The sequence below is a fragment of the Chanos chanos genome, chromosome 10, assembly GCF_902362185.1.
Source record: "Chanos chanos chromosome 10, fChaCha1.1, whole genome shotgun sequence".
In the NCBI taxonomy this organism is placed as follows: domain Eukaryota; kingdom Metazoa; phylum Chordata; class Actinopteri; order Gonorynchiformes; family Chanidae; genus Chanos; species Chanos chanos.
Window position 1 is genome coordinate 15,954,089 of NC_044504.1, and position 14,786 is coordinate 15,968,874.

General features: G+C 40.7%; 1 protein-coding gene across 1 annotated transcript in view; it reads right to left on the reverse strand.

Moving 5' to 3' along the window:
- The window catches only part of itpk1b (inositol-tetrakisphosphate 1-kinase b), a 32,713-nt gene extending 19,316 nt beyond the window's left edge, over positions 1–13,397 (reverse strand). Inside the window, exons 1-3 of the mRNA XM_030785888.1 lie at positions 13,074–13,397; positions 12,392–12,581; positions 4,228–4,252 (exon numbers count right to left, since the gene is read on the reverse strand). Of these exons, the coding sequence (XP_030641748.1) occupies positions 4,228–4,252; positions 12,392–12,486 (120 nt within the window). The 5' untranslated portion in view covers positions 12,487–12,581; positions 13,074–13,397. The remainder of the gene's footprint in view (positions 1–4,227; positions 4,253–12,391; positions 12,582–13,073) is intronic.
- Positions 13,398–14,786: the final 1,389 nt, after the last annotated feature.

The window sequence follows — 14,786 nt, forward strand, 5'->3', positions numbered from 1 at the left end:
CATGGTGTGTCCCAACCCAGCTCCTGAAGGTCCACATCACTATGCAGACCAGCTCTCTCCCTGTTCTGACACTGTTGATTAAACCCGTCAGCTAGTTATGAAAGGCCTTGATTAGCTCAGGCAGGTGTGTTAAAGCAGGGACAGCCATAAGCAGCGCTGGAAAACAAAGCCATAACATAAAACTCTGCTCAGCACATTCCCAAATAAAACCATCACATTACACCAACAGGCACAGCATGTAATACGTCTATAGCAAAATCAAAAAAAATGTGTTGATATTATATTCAAGTAACTGTGCTATTTTCAAACATGCCACTTGTATCCTGTTGGAATATAAATACAAGTGCATTTGACTGTCCTTTATATAAGAACTAACCAAAAAGACAATTGTGACCAATAATCACGTTTATAATCAGCACATTCTGAATGCACTCTTGCACCATCCCAATCACCCAAATTAGGGCTCTGTGAGCACCAGTGGTTTTGGCACTAAACACAGCTATTTAATGTATTTCTATATAAAAATGACTATTTACACGTGTGACCTGCGAGCCTGGGTCCGGGGCTAAGCAGTCAACCCTATTCTCACAGGTGGATGTGTCAGCCTGAGCAGCTCTTCGTCTCTCTGGTGTTGCTGCTTGGAAGGCACAGCCTGTAATGACGCGGTGGCCGCCCTTCACGCATGTCAGAGGAAGTGTCAGCTAGATTCACTCTGGTGGCCGCCAACATGATGGGAGACTTCTCAGAATTCATGGGCAATTGGACGTCCCAAAATAGACAGCACGTCACCCTAAACATGTCTTTCAGCCTTTATTTACGTATAAAGACTTCTGATAACTATGCTGGAGGACATTTACTCCAGGAGAAGTTCTGAAAGCTTAACATGAGTCTTCACATATTTTGACTATACTTCATATACCAAACAACAAAATCATTAGTGTGTAATGGTCTCTGACAGACTTAAGAGTTGAGAGACTCTTAGGCCTCAGTGTTCCCGAATGCTGCGTATGACCAAAGTAACACACACAAAGCTAAAGCAGGAGAGAGGCCCCTCTGAGCTGATGTCACTGCTCTTTAATGTTTTTCACTCATGAAATATTCACAACCACCAAACATCTCTGTTCATATTTGATGAGTCTGCATCAGTCTTCACGTAGGAACATGTATGAACAGATTATGGCACACGGCGTTAGGACTGCAGCTTTCATGATACATAAATATTCAATGTAAACCGCAGGTCAGAACTATGAATCAGGGAACATAGGAACATTATATTCAGGAACTTTATATTTGGTTCATCAAGTAAGAATCAGACATGTACTGGTCACAAGGTGTCCTTTTTCAGATACGAAACCATGACTATAATATTGCTCATTACATTTTTCCCATTAAAAAAACCCATAGCGTCAATGAATAGGTCTGTCCATATGAACATTTAGATTATTTTTCATGTTTCTGAGTCAGAGATTTACATATCCTGGCGACAGAGAAAACCAGGGACGTTTCACATTTGGAAGTACAGCACAGTGTGAGGAAGTGTCCCAAAAGCAATCAAACTGTGAATGGTCATTTTAATGTAACAGAGTGAAGTAGTGCAGCTAAAGCCGCGGCCATCCCTACATTTCATTCACGTCTTAGAATTAATACAACTGCTCCAAACTCTCCCTGATCTATTTGGTCTATTGATCTATTTGAGACACTGTGTAAGCAGCAGGACCTTTCGATCCATTCTGAGGCTCATCCCTTTCTCCTGGTCAACAGTGTGTCCGCAAAAGAACCTTCAGTGAAGATGAACTCTGCTTTTCTGACAGGCCACATGCATCACAGACAGACCTCTCCTCAGTAACTGAGTTTGCTTATCTCTATGGACAAGCTGCATCATAGCCAGTACAGTTTGGACAAATAGACCTGACAATAGAGAGGGCAGAGAGATAGAGAGATGGAGAGAGAGAAAGAGAGATGGAGAGCGAGAAAGAGAAACAAAGGGACAGAGAGAGAGCGAGAGAGTGAGAGAAAGAGAGCAAAAGGGAAAGGGAAAGAAAGAGATAGAAGAAAGGAAGGAACAGGCTAGTAATCCCAAACCTAAACTAACAATGCAATGAAATGGGCCTCATCCCAAACAAATTCAAAAGGAGAGCATGAACAATGACTATAAAAGAGTGAAATAGGAGAATACAGGGCCCAAAAGAATAACAAATGACCAGAGAGACTGAGACAGGAGGACAGAGACAATGTGAGAAAGAATCAGAAAAAGAAGAAGAGAGAGTGATAGCGAACATGAATATCTTATTATAAAGGAACTAATGACTTCATTCTTTGTGATGCGTAATATGGCCTTTTGTGGTGGGAGACTGTGTGTTTTTTCCCATACTGAAATAGAATAGTTAAACTCGGCTTCCCAGAAGGGCCGGGCACTTTAAAAGACGCTGTGTTCACATCCACTGAGGTCAACTCTGGGCCCTCTAATGTTAAAGGCACACGTCCAAGACATCAAAGACCAGAAACTACGGAAGACAGTATCAGTAACCTCAGCTTCATGTCATGTCTTATAGACATTATTATTATAACATTATTATTAGAGTTTAAATAAAACTTGTGTCGTGCAAACTGTTTCATCCGTGGCTAAAATCAAAATCAGTGGCGAACCAAAGAAAGCCTTGACTGATTAGCGTTAGACCAGCACAGTCATGAAACAGCCAAAGTCTTCAGTGACAACTAGGTTCGGCAACCATCCCTTACGATAAGGAAATATTCCATTATGATATTTCGTTCTGTATTTAATCCATATGGAATAAAGCTTGTTGTGCGTTTTCACATTTGTTTATTGAAAGAAAAATTCATGAGCTGCTTTCGAACACGAGTCTGAACATTAAAAACTACAGATCAGAATGGAAAACAACCAGAGAAAGAAGTGTATGGAACAAAGACAGAGAGCACTCTCTCCTCTCTCTCTCCACACACTGTGTAAAGAGCAGATTTATGCTGCTTGTGTGAGTGAGTACTTGCGTAGCATTGGATGCTAAATTTGAAAGCGGCGAGGCATTTGGGATTTAAGCATGGCATCTACAATGCTCCGGTGTCAGAATCTTTTCTTTTACAAACCAAATTCATATCTGTAGAGGTACATAACATTTTTTTTTTTTTTTAGAAAATTTGTTATTGTTTACTTGAATGTCAAACAGTACATTCAGAGAATGTTCGGTTTTGCAGAAAACAAAATGCTTAAAATCCTTCGATGAAACATCGCAAGAAATGAGCATTTAAATGCTTTGTTATTTCAAGGACATCTTTCCTGGGGCAGAAGAACAACTGACATTGACATTAGAGTGAATACAGCCAATATGACACGTGGTTGAGGGCACTGCATTGTACAGTCAGAGCACACAGTCAAACACTGCAGTGTTACAACAGACAGTGAAAAACAAAATACTAATCATTGTCTCCTTTCAATAAGCTTCCCTCTTCTCCTGTAACGAACCAAAAAAAAAAAATATATATATATATATATTAAAAAAATCCCAACTTGAAGACAGAAAAGGGCAGTGGGTATAATGAGATTTTTTGTGAGACAGAGTTGCTGTTGTGTGCCTCTGAGCATTCAGCGAGGCTGTTTGAGCGAGTATCCTTCACAGCAAGCTTCTGATTGGTCAGTAGTAGATGAGAGCCAGGCCGAGGGACAGAGGCTGGTACAGAGAGGTTACAGTCTGTGAGCAGCCATTGAGTACAGGAGAACCTCTTCTCTCCAGACTACCACTCAAGCCACACTGAGCCCCACACATGGGGCAATTCTGAGATGACAGAATAGAAGCTTAAGAGTTAAAACTCTCTACCCCTGACATTTAAGTCAATGAAAAGAAGGTCGGCAGTAAATCTATATAGTGTACTGAAAAAAAAAAGCAGAATTTGCTAATGTCTACATTAACCAATCCGTCACTTGTCACTGACTGGAGGAATATGACCGTGTTTTCTGTGGCAAAGAAAAAAAAGTGACTTCAAATGGTCACCTACGGGAAATTCTTCTTCAACATACCACATTAGTCAACAACTACTAAAAACCCCATTCAACCCAGGAAAGACCCTTGCATGCACTTCTACTCTTCCAGCACTTTCACAGTGATATGTAAAGCAGTCTCTCTATGAAGTGGTCCATAAATCGCAATCTCACACACACACACACACACACACACACACACACACAGTTAACAGATAAAGATGTGATATGCTTACCTGGACCACTTCTATTCCTCTTTTCCTAAAAGAAAAACAGAAGAGAGGAAGACAGTTAAAATCTTTTCATGCCAGCACATCCTACCAGCGAAAAATTCACAGGGCACATGGGAAGTAATAACAATGGCGATAATAAAAATCAAATCAATATGCAACGGAACAAGTGAGAAACTTACAAAGCTTTCTTATCACTTAAGTCAGTGTTGTATCACAGGAATAAAATAACTGCTTTCTTCCCATTTTGACCACATCTAAATTAAGAATACTACAGTGATAGGAACCATGATATCTGACCAACAAAGGACAATATGACACATCTTCTTAGGGCAAGCTGACTGATCAACATGTTAATAAAGATGTCTAAAGGAGAAATATTTACAAGTCTTGGTGTACAGGGGCCCCTCCAATAACGTTTTTTCTCTTTCCTACAATTCCAAATTATTGGATTCTCTACACAAAAAAGGACTGCTTGAACTCCTGACAATTCCTTTCAGATTTGAAATGCCACACTTTGAAACCTTACATCTGAACATGAAAACGCAGCATGGCTAAAAATATCTGTTGCCTGGCAACACACAAACCCTGGCAGTGCTGTATCTCTCATTGGCCACTGAGTGAGAGAGAAAATGAGCGAAAGAGCGAAAGAGAGAGAGAGAGAGAGAGAGAGAGAGAGAGAGAACCGACAAGTTGGAGTCTGTGGACTTAACACAAAGTATTTAATAGGGGTCTATCAAGCTAAATGAATAACGACCTCTCTTTTTAGGGAAATTTCTAAATCCATCAAAAACTGGACCAGTACTCTTGAAGTGTCTCAAAGTAGGAAATAGATCCTTAACGATCAAAACTCTCTAAGAATGATGCAACTCTGCTCCAACCCTTAGGAGTAAAGGCATAAAACTTTTAAGTATTTCTGACTGGACTGAGCGTGATACTTAAGATGAGACGTTTTAAATATTCATGAGCTGGTATAGCAGAGGCTGGGAGACCATGGTGAAGGGAACTTTTTGCCAAAGTTATTGCAGAGGTGTAGCTTTGGTAGAAAAGGCAGATTTAGAGAGAAATAACATTACTTTGACCACATCCTGAAATTCAGCACTCACTGCCAAACCGATAAGGCAACTATAAGGTTACGCTTCCTGGCAACAAACCAAAAAACAGATAAACTGAGAGATTTTTGAATCGGAGAACTCTTTCTCTATATGCATCACCATTGGCTATGGACTTCCATAACGATGTGTGCAGGTTACATGAGCCATGTTCAGTCTAATAAATTGTGGTTTACTGCCTCATGTTGACAGGGTGCCTTGAGAAGTGACATGACATTGTTAAAGATTCACAGGCTGCTTCTGAACAGTGTCTGAACCTTCTCTGGCTTTGGCTAAAATCTACAGCTTACCCTGGCAACAATTTTAAAAACGTTTTACAGTTCATCAACGCCACTCACATGGTCTCTGTTCTTCAGAAACCGTCCTGACAATGCGACCGAATTAAAAAGGAATTCTCCAGAGAAACAAACAGAGATAACCAGCAACATGTCCCAACCCATCACTTATTTGGGGTATGTTCCCTGAATCGGATTCCTCTACCCCCTGAGAATGCTGGAGAATTGAAATGAGCGTAAGCTGGAGGACATAGAGGGAGAGAGAGAAAGAGAGGGAGAGAGAGAGAGAGAGAGAGCACAGAAAGGTGAGCCAAAAAAAAAAAGAAAAAAAAGAAAGAAAGTATGAGTCCAGGAAAAAAGGGTTCAGAATAGTTCAATATGTAGTAGAGTGTCAAATAACAGAACAGAGACCCCAAACGTCTGTGAATTATGTTCAACAGACCGTTGTAAGGGTTTGTTCATTTGAACACTGAACATCTAGGTGCTACAAAGAAGGAAATACAAGAAACTTCCTTTTGTTGGGCCGGTCTGAATCTTCCACTGGTAATGAAGTGACAGTGCAGTCGTGAAGTTAGTGGCATTTGTTTGAATTAAACTCTCCGTATCAGAGGTTCAGGCTGCTCTGTGTAGTCATTTCAGCTCCTTTGATTCTGTCATCCAGTGCGCCACAGAAACGATCACCTCTTACCCCATTAACCACACTCCCCTCCCGCCCTTCTTTTGATTTTCAGTCATACGACAGCACTCAAAAGAGTCAACTGTAACATTCCCCAAGACTTTGTTCAGATGCATTCTTTCACAAGTCAGGAGACCTTTTTTTTTCCCCTCCGTGGCATTTCAGATAGGCACGGCGACGCGTTTGTTTGGTCCCGTCAACATGACTCCACGTGGTGGCATGTTTACCAACTGGTTCTGGCAGTAAGAGATTCATTAACCACGGCTGAGCTTTCGCATCCAGGGGCTGGTTCTCTTTTTTCTTTAACAAGCCCTGAGATAAGAATCTGAACTCTGCGAATGTTGCTGCTGGTGTAAACTGTTATTACGGTCCCCAGCTGGGTCACGTTGACGCCGTTGGCAGAGACACATCCTCTTGGAGACCAGTCTGACTCCAGGCAGATGGAAAAAGGCAGGTGCCATTCAGAGACTGGTGTTGTTTGGTTCAGAGTAATCTTCTGTTCAAGCCTGTGAATAGGAAACTAAGAACTGAGCGCGAAGGCCTTAGCTGGCAGGGTCGTCTTTTTCTTTCTCTCTTTTTCTTTTTTTTTTTTTTTGTTTAGGCTGCGGAGCTTGAAACTCAAAAGGAAATGTTGTGAAAGAGAGCCGTGTTAACGGTGAGTCAGACCAGTGAATGCGGAGCGCATACACAAACACAAAAGTCACACGGGTGTTCCTGAGCCTACTGTTACGGTAAAACTGATTATTAAGCTGTGATGTATTGTTTCTGATAACTGCGTTAACCACATACTTATGTGAGGTATATGTGTTTTCCATGGCGAAAAGGTCAATACAAACAGGTCTGAGTACTTTTGATCGTTTGACATTTTACACCACATTTGTCTTCCTTTAACACTGCTGCTTTCTGACTAGTCCCACAATAATATAAAACAGTCTATTAGCCTACATGACTTGAGAAAATTCAAATATTCAAGCACAGGCAGGCATCCAGAACCACCCTGACCAAACACACAGATCATTAAGGGAAGAATGTCACAGTATATACATTAGGATGATCTGCAGATTTTTCCTACAGAATACCATTTGCAGCCATAGGAATCTAGGAAATGAAAGGGCTTAAAGCCAGATATGTTGACACTGCCAATAAACAATATATGAATGAGCATATAGCATAATCACTACCAATCTGTCCTTAAAAGGGGTTATATTCTCTCTCTCTCTCACACACACACACTTGCTCGTGCCAAATACACATACTGAACACAGAGGATATGAAAGCAGTACTGATATTAAGGCAGTGTCATCTAGACAGCAAACTCATTGTCTTTGTTACTTTCATTTTTTTATTAATTGTCCTTTTGTAAACTTCTAAAATGCCGCTTTGTGTAACTGAGTGTCTGTCACAGACATGTTCCTCTGTGAGACAGGGTATCACAGACATGTTCCTCTGTGAGACAGGGTATCACAGACATGTTCCTCTGTGGGACAGGGTATCACAGACATGTTCCTCTGTGGGACAGGGTATCACAGACATGTTCCTCTGTGGGACAGGGTATCACAGACATGTTCCTCTGTGAGACAGGGTATCACAGACATGTTCCTCTGTGAGACAGGGTATCACAGACATGTTCCTCTGTGGGACAGGGTATCACAGACATGTCCCTTTGTGAAAATGAATAACTATAACAGGCATGCCCCTTTGACTGCCACATTAGTCTATGTTTCAGTCCATAGGCTGTCTCAGACACACTCAAACTGACAACCAAACAAAAATAAAAAAACATGCGAGTTCCAAAAAGGGGGGTGGGGGAGCTGTGTTTGGCCTTTACTTACATTGCAATGTAATCCCTATGGCCTTGACCATATAATACTAGCTGAAAACAGCTGCTTGGCTGAATGGTTCAGGTGTAAAATTCAGTTTCAGCTGACTGGCTTTTCATTTTAGCACAGAGAGAGAGAGAGGAGAGAGAGAGAGAGAGAGAGAGAGAGAGAGAGAGAGAGAGAGAGAGAAAGAGAGAGACACGTACACACTCACACACAGTGTATTCATGATCAGTCCACCATGACCTGCACATCAGCTTCACATGTCAGCAGAGATTATGAGCCTTTTCACAGGCTGGGCCTGAGGACAGAAGGTGGCCTTTTTGAAGCCAAATGAAGAGATAATAATATCATCTTCCAAATGACTCTTTAAAACAAACATGTGGCCTATTAAACTGCAGAATTGTTAATATTCCTCAGACTACATCACACATCATCTCAAAACAGAGGAGTGCTTGAGCCCTAAACCACATGTGATTCTTAGTTGCACTAATCTGAGTGAACATCCCAATTTCTCAGAGACTACATAGGCTACATTCGGGGTTATGTGTTTTATTCAGTAAATAAAGACTTATTTATGACTTGAAGCAGATACAGATTATTACTACCATTCAGTTTTTTGACGATCAGACGACATATGAACTGAACTACGGAGAAAGGCCTGTCACCTCTTCAGCTCGTACCTTTCACACAGTCCAAATAAAGCCCTTCTATCATTGTTCCAAAATTCCTTGTGAATTCTAATTGTGGGAAATTTGAGATGTGTCTGTTACAGGAGCCAGGGTTTACCCCATACTGTGAAGCAGACCAGATCTTCCTGGAGTGTTACGCAAAATGTTTTAATGAGGTTTATGGCAGAAATCCTTTCAACAGAGGCTCTCCGACACCCCCCGACACTCGCTTCAGACAGCTATAGTAATTTGTTGGAGAGGTTATGACAGGATTATCATTTTAATCTGCAAAACAGTTTTTTAATCTACGCTTTCTCATTCACATTGTGTTGTGAGTCAACAGCACAATCGGATTCAGATGAAGGATGGATTCTGACACAAAACTGTCAAAAGTGATGGACATGACATGGATTCAATTTTAACAGTTTAGATTATAATTGCTTTAATAATAACCTCTCAAAATAAACCTCTCAAAAAAGGTACTTCTGCTTGAAATTGAATCACATAAGTATAGTTTTCCTATTATTTTCATTATTATTACAATTTTAGAGTGACCAAACATAGCTACACTCTGTGGGGTTCAGTAATGCTGTATATTTAACAAGGTTCCCCTTTACCACTCACTTTCCTCAGATTTTTTTTTACATTACTAATGTTGTTTAAAATCATATTAAAACAAACCAACAAACGGAAAAAAGCTGCCGTGGATTAAAATGAGGCCAACGCGACGTGCAAAGACACACATATATTCTAAACCGATTTCAAAAATCTCCGTAATATATCACATTCTTACTCTAACGACAGAGCTGTGCTTTAGCTATTTCCAGAGTGTGACTCTCCTCCGTTGAGAATTCGTACTTTAAACATAAGACTTCACCTTACACCTCAAATGATCGCTCTCTCAACACGCGGTCTCTTGGACTCGTTATGCTGTAAACATGAACAAACAAGCCACTCCTTTCCACACACCCTTGCAATCATTTCTTTCGCTGTGTATGATGAAAGCCATTAAGACTAACAGCAAGTTCAGATGACCGATGGACTAATTCAAGCAAGAACAAATTGCATTCCTGTTTCATAAACTGTGCAGCCAAAATGTTGCTTCTTTAAAGAGAGTGACGCCGTGTTCCGTAAAATGTAATCTGTTTAAGCCGACTCCCTGACTCCTCAGTCTTCAGGATTCTCCTCAGTTGGCAAGCAGAACAATAGTGGAGTATAATGAAATAGGCACAGAGTTAAGCCCTAAACACTGATGAAGCCATACACAAGTAGCTGTAGGGGTACATTTCCAGAGCTCTCCTAGGCAGACGAGTGAAGCCTGTCTTTGGAAATGAATTTACAGTCATCTCAATGTAAAGCAGGACAGTAAGCCAATTGTCAAAAGGATTCATGTATGTACTGTGCTTCATTATGTGAATTAGTCCAGCATTACATTTAGATCTGATAGAACATAACCAGCTACGCCAGCTACAACCTGTGACCTCCACAAGTGTCTGTCTCATGATTTATGAAAGTAATTGAGATTTCTCTCTAATGTCAAATTTAGTGAGTTTTCAGATAACTACAGAGGTCAGAGGTCAAAGATGGGTCAAGTCCCCAAGCTCACATTTTCAATGGTCAAACAAGGCTCAGGGTTCATTCCATAGGCTACACCCCTCTCTCTCTCTCTCTCTCTCTCTCTCTCTCTCTCTGTCACACACACAGCGCAGACACGTTCACACACATACAAAAAAGGACCTTTTGAGGAAATCTAATCCTCATCTCCCGCTCTGACTACACAATACCTAACAGTCCATTCAGAGGGACCCTGATACAGTGGAATATACTACACTGTACAGATGAGAAGACAAAAATCATCTTGTTTTCTCAACTTCTTATTCTCCTTCCTCCTCAGCTCCAAAAAACCTCTCCCTCCACCGGCTACTACACAGTCTAATATCTCTCTGTACTGCACACAAATCCTAATACAGGTTTCATTCTACAGTCTGTTCCCCAACACACTGTGGTCAGGTATCAAAGCCCTGAGGACACAAACCAGACAGAAGCCCCAGATAACCTGAAGAGACCCAACTTATACACCTCTCTGCTAACTCTACTGTTCTTCATCTCTCTCCAACTCGATCTGTCGACTATATGTGTAAGCATCTGAGTGTGGAAGTCTGGGAAAGAGAGTGAGACAGAGCAGCAGAAAGACAAACACAACATGACTAAAACTGACTAATGGTGGCAAACAAGGAATCTTGTTGAAATAACTTTGGAGTCAAGTGTGGAAAAGTCTGGAACATTGAGAACCATAACAGTTCTGTGCTGTAAAAGACAATGATGAATACTACACATTCATCTCTGACCTCCTTTAAAAGGAGGAACACTCACTACATGGTAACCTGAAAACAATGACAAGAACAAAATGAATGTCATGAACTGAACACTTTAGGTCAGCTTAGGTCTCAATACTCCAAATCTTGCAATGTTACTGGACAAGATTTACTGACTAATCATGTGACTGGATTAACATAGGCCGATGCTGGTACCAGACTCCACAAAGGTTTTACATGCAAAATCAAACATTAGAGAGGTGTGATGGCAGAGCATAACCAAATGTGTCGTATCACTGAAACAGGAACAAGGAGTTTCCTACGGAAACGTACACGGAGAGATCACAGAGAACTCACCATTTCTATACACACGCGTACACATACACACACAACAAGGAGCATCAGCAATGCATCTCCAAAACCCCAACCCACAACTAACAAAATATGTGCTAGACTAACATGCTAGATGCAAATTTAGTACATGGTTTCTCTATCCCACACCGCGCTATGTGAATGTGCCTGAGGAGATAAGTCTGTCTGAAGTAAACATATCCATATAAAACTACACAAAGCAGTCAAACAACACGCCATGAAAACAAACAAATCCTTACAAACTATGTTTACAAGGCACTTATCCACAAACTGCGGCATCTGACAGCTTGCAGTGGTGTGATATTGATACATCTCTCTGTATACAATGCGTGAAGAGAAACTGATATTGAATTTCATGGTTTAAGGGTATAGTGTACTCCTTTGACTTGAACCCCCAATCAACCGGTGAGTCTGTTATCAATAAGACATTGCGTCCCAGCAGTTTAATCTCTCTCTCTCTCACCCCTTCCCCTCTATCTATTCCTGTTTTAAGCAGGTAGAGGGCAGAACTCGTTGACTGGACAGTGCATATTATTTCATTATTTGATTGTTTATGCTGTTACCATGGGAAAGGAATACCTAAACTACTATTATGTTGTGAAGAGGGGGAACGCTCTGACAAAGGGTACAAAACATACTTTCATCCTACATGACACTCAAGGTAGAGAACTAGGTTTTTTTAACCGGGCTACACTGTAATTACAGCGGTTTAATCCAGCTTCTAGAGTATCTGAGAAGCGGGGAGCCTTATTATTTGGCAACAGTTTTACCTATAAGCAACAGGTCAACAATTAAATGTGAACTAAATAAAAACAAAATCAAAACTTCAAAACTAGAACGGCCGGGGGTTTGAAACATGGTACGTAGATGATGGAATCAGCGCCAGATCATTCTCAATCGAAATCGAAATCGAAATCATGTGTACTTACCTGCACATATCAGCGAAGGCCAAAAAATTGAGTTTCTTCATCTTTTTCTCGCTGAGCCAATAGCCCACCCGTCGGCCCCTCAAAAAAGTCTGCATCTTCTTGCCTATTAGTTGGCTATCTCAATCCAGATGTGTCATACAACTCAACCTGGCTTTCCAGCAAAAACAGGAAACCGTCTTCTTACACAACCCTATAAAGGCGAGAGAAGCGATTAGTGAGAGCGATGTCGCCCGGCGGCTAAGTTTACTACCTGAAATATTTTTAAAATGCACTTCGCGTTATGTGGGTGTCTTAATGGCGGTCCATAAATTGGTATGAATTCCGATTAGGAGCCCTTCCAAAGTGATGCTTAAGTCAACGTCAGGCTACTTACTACAACGTGGCGACCAGCTAACAATGTTGTTATTACCTTGAAATGAACGCTAACAGTTACATGTACTAAAGGCTGGCATTTTCTGATGGACCAGCCCCTTACATGTACTTTGTTCAAATTCAGCAGCGCCCTGCATTACCCGAGAACACTTACCAATTCCGCCATAAAATATCTCCACAAGAACAACCATAGCAAGCTAGCATTTCTAGGAGCGAACCAAGCTTCACTAAAGCGAGACAACAGCAAAATGACTTCACGTCAGAGATGTCATTACACTTGACGGGCAGGATTTTTAATTGGGAAGCTGACCTTCTAGATTTGCAGCCTAATGCATTTCCATGTCGATTTTTGCTGGTTTCGTTTGGATAGCAACCTAGCTAGCCGGAGGGCTGTCCATTCTCCATGATCTTGGTCGTTGATTCAGTGGGAGTTGATTGAAAAGCGTTGCTCAGGACGAAGCAGATGCCGTGCTGTCGGTCCAAAAGCGTTGAAATTATGAACAAGCTGTCTGGAATGTATATTGTCTGTCAATATAGATTTGAGCTCATTCAGCTAATACTGTGACTGCACCTTCTACCATCATAACATAGGTTAACTAGCCGCTAGACAGTTCCTAGACCACCCTTTAACCCTCGACCGCGAGTAAATGAAAGACGGTGGTGTTTTCCTTTCAGATTCCCTAGGTGGCAGTAGAACGTAATCTTAAAGAAGTCTGAAACGCTTAACCCTGTAAAGTCTGACATTAAGAAGAATTTTAAATCAGTGTAATTTAAAAGTAAAACATAAAATATGTGATAGATTCGCCTCCAAATTTGCATATTTGATGAATGTAATATTTGACATTTAATTGTCAAACAAAATATGTATTAGTCAACCAGAGAGTTCAGCGCTTGTAAACAAGAGCGTTTCTGACCGCATTGTATTTAATACGATTATAAATGGACATTGCCCTGAATTGTAGTTCATGAACAATGAGACTAACATTTTAAGAGTGATCCTTGGAGCACTGGATTCTTTATGTGGTAATGCAAATAAGATTCCGGAAAATATTGATGAAATCAAATCAAGCCATTCTGGATTTAAAAAAAAAAAACACTTTGACAAAAACAACACAAAGTATTTGCTCGAGAAACTCTGTAAGCATATTCATTTCCAGCAAACTTAAGTTAGTTTAGTACTTTATTGTCACACACACACTAAGAACAGTGAGCCGTGAAATCCAACCTCTGCATTTGACCCAGCCTATTCTCCCCACACTAGGAGCAGTGGGTAGCCGCAGTACAGCGAAATGCCCGGGGACCAACTCCAGTTCTTTTTGCCAGTCAAGGGCACTGACAAAAGTATTAACCCTAACATGCATGTATTTTTGTGGTGGTTGATATCTTTTGATGGCGGGAGGAAACCGGAGCATCCAGCGGAAACCCACACAAACACAGGGAGAACCTGCAAACTCCACACAGAAAGGACCTGGGACGGAACATTCGACTGTAGGATCTTCTTGCTGTGAGGCAGCCGTGCGAACCACTGAGCCACCATGCAAATGGTCATGACAGTACAGAAATAACTCAAACTTTCATACTACCCAGTAATTGCCCCTTGAATGCTATGAGCCAGAAACAGTATTAAAACAGAGAAACGACAAAATTTCACTGACACCAGACAAGATATATCAATGCATCTGCAGATGTTTATTACTTACATATTTATACATCTGACAGTTAAATGGTTACAACAATATGGTAAAAAAAAAATTTTAAACAATACCCAAATGCAATAGATGACAAAAACAAAAAAACATACTGTACAACAAAAATATACATAATTTTCACCATTTTTTTAACAATCTGTACACTTAAAAAAAACCAAAAAACTTATTTACAAACATTTAATGCATTTAGTGATTTACATAAGGTAAGGCAAACTGGAAGTGCTAACAGGGAAAGATCTGTTGTCATTTGAATACTATGCTGTAATCTTGTGTCTTCCCAGGTCATATTTGTTTGCTGGAGCTTTTTGGTCTCT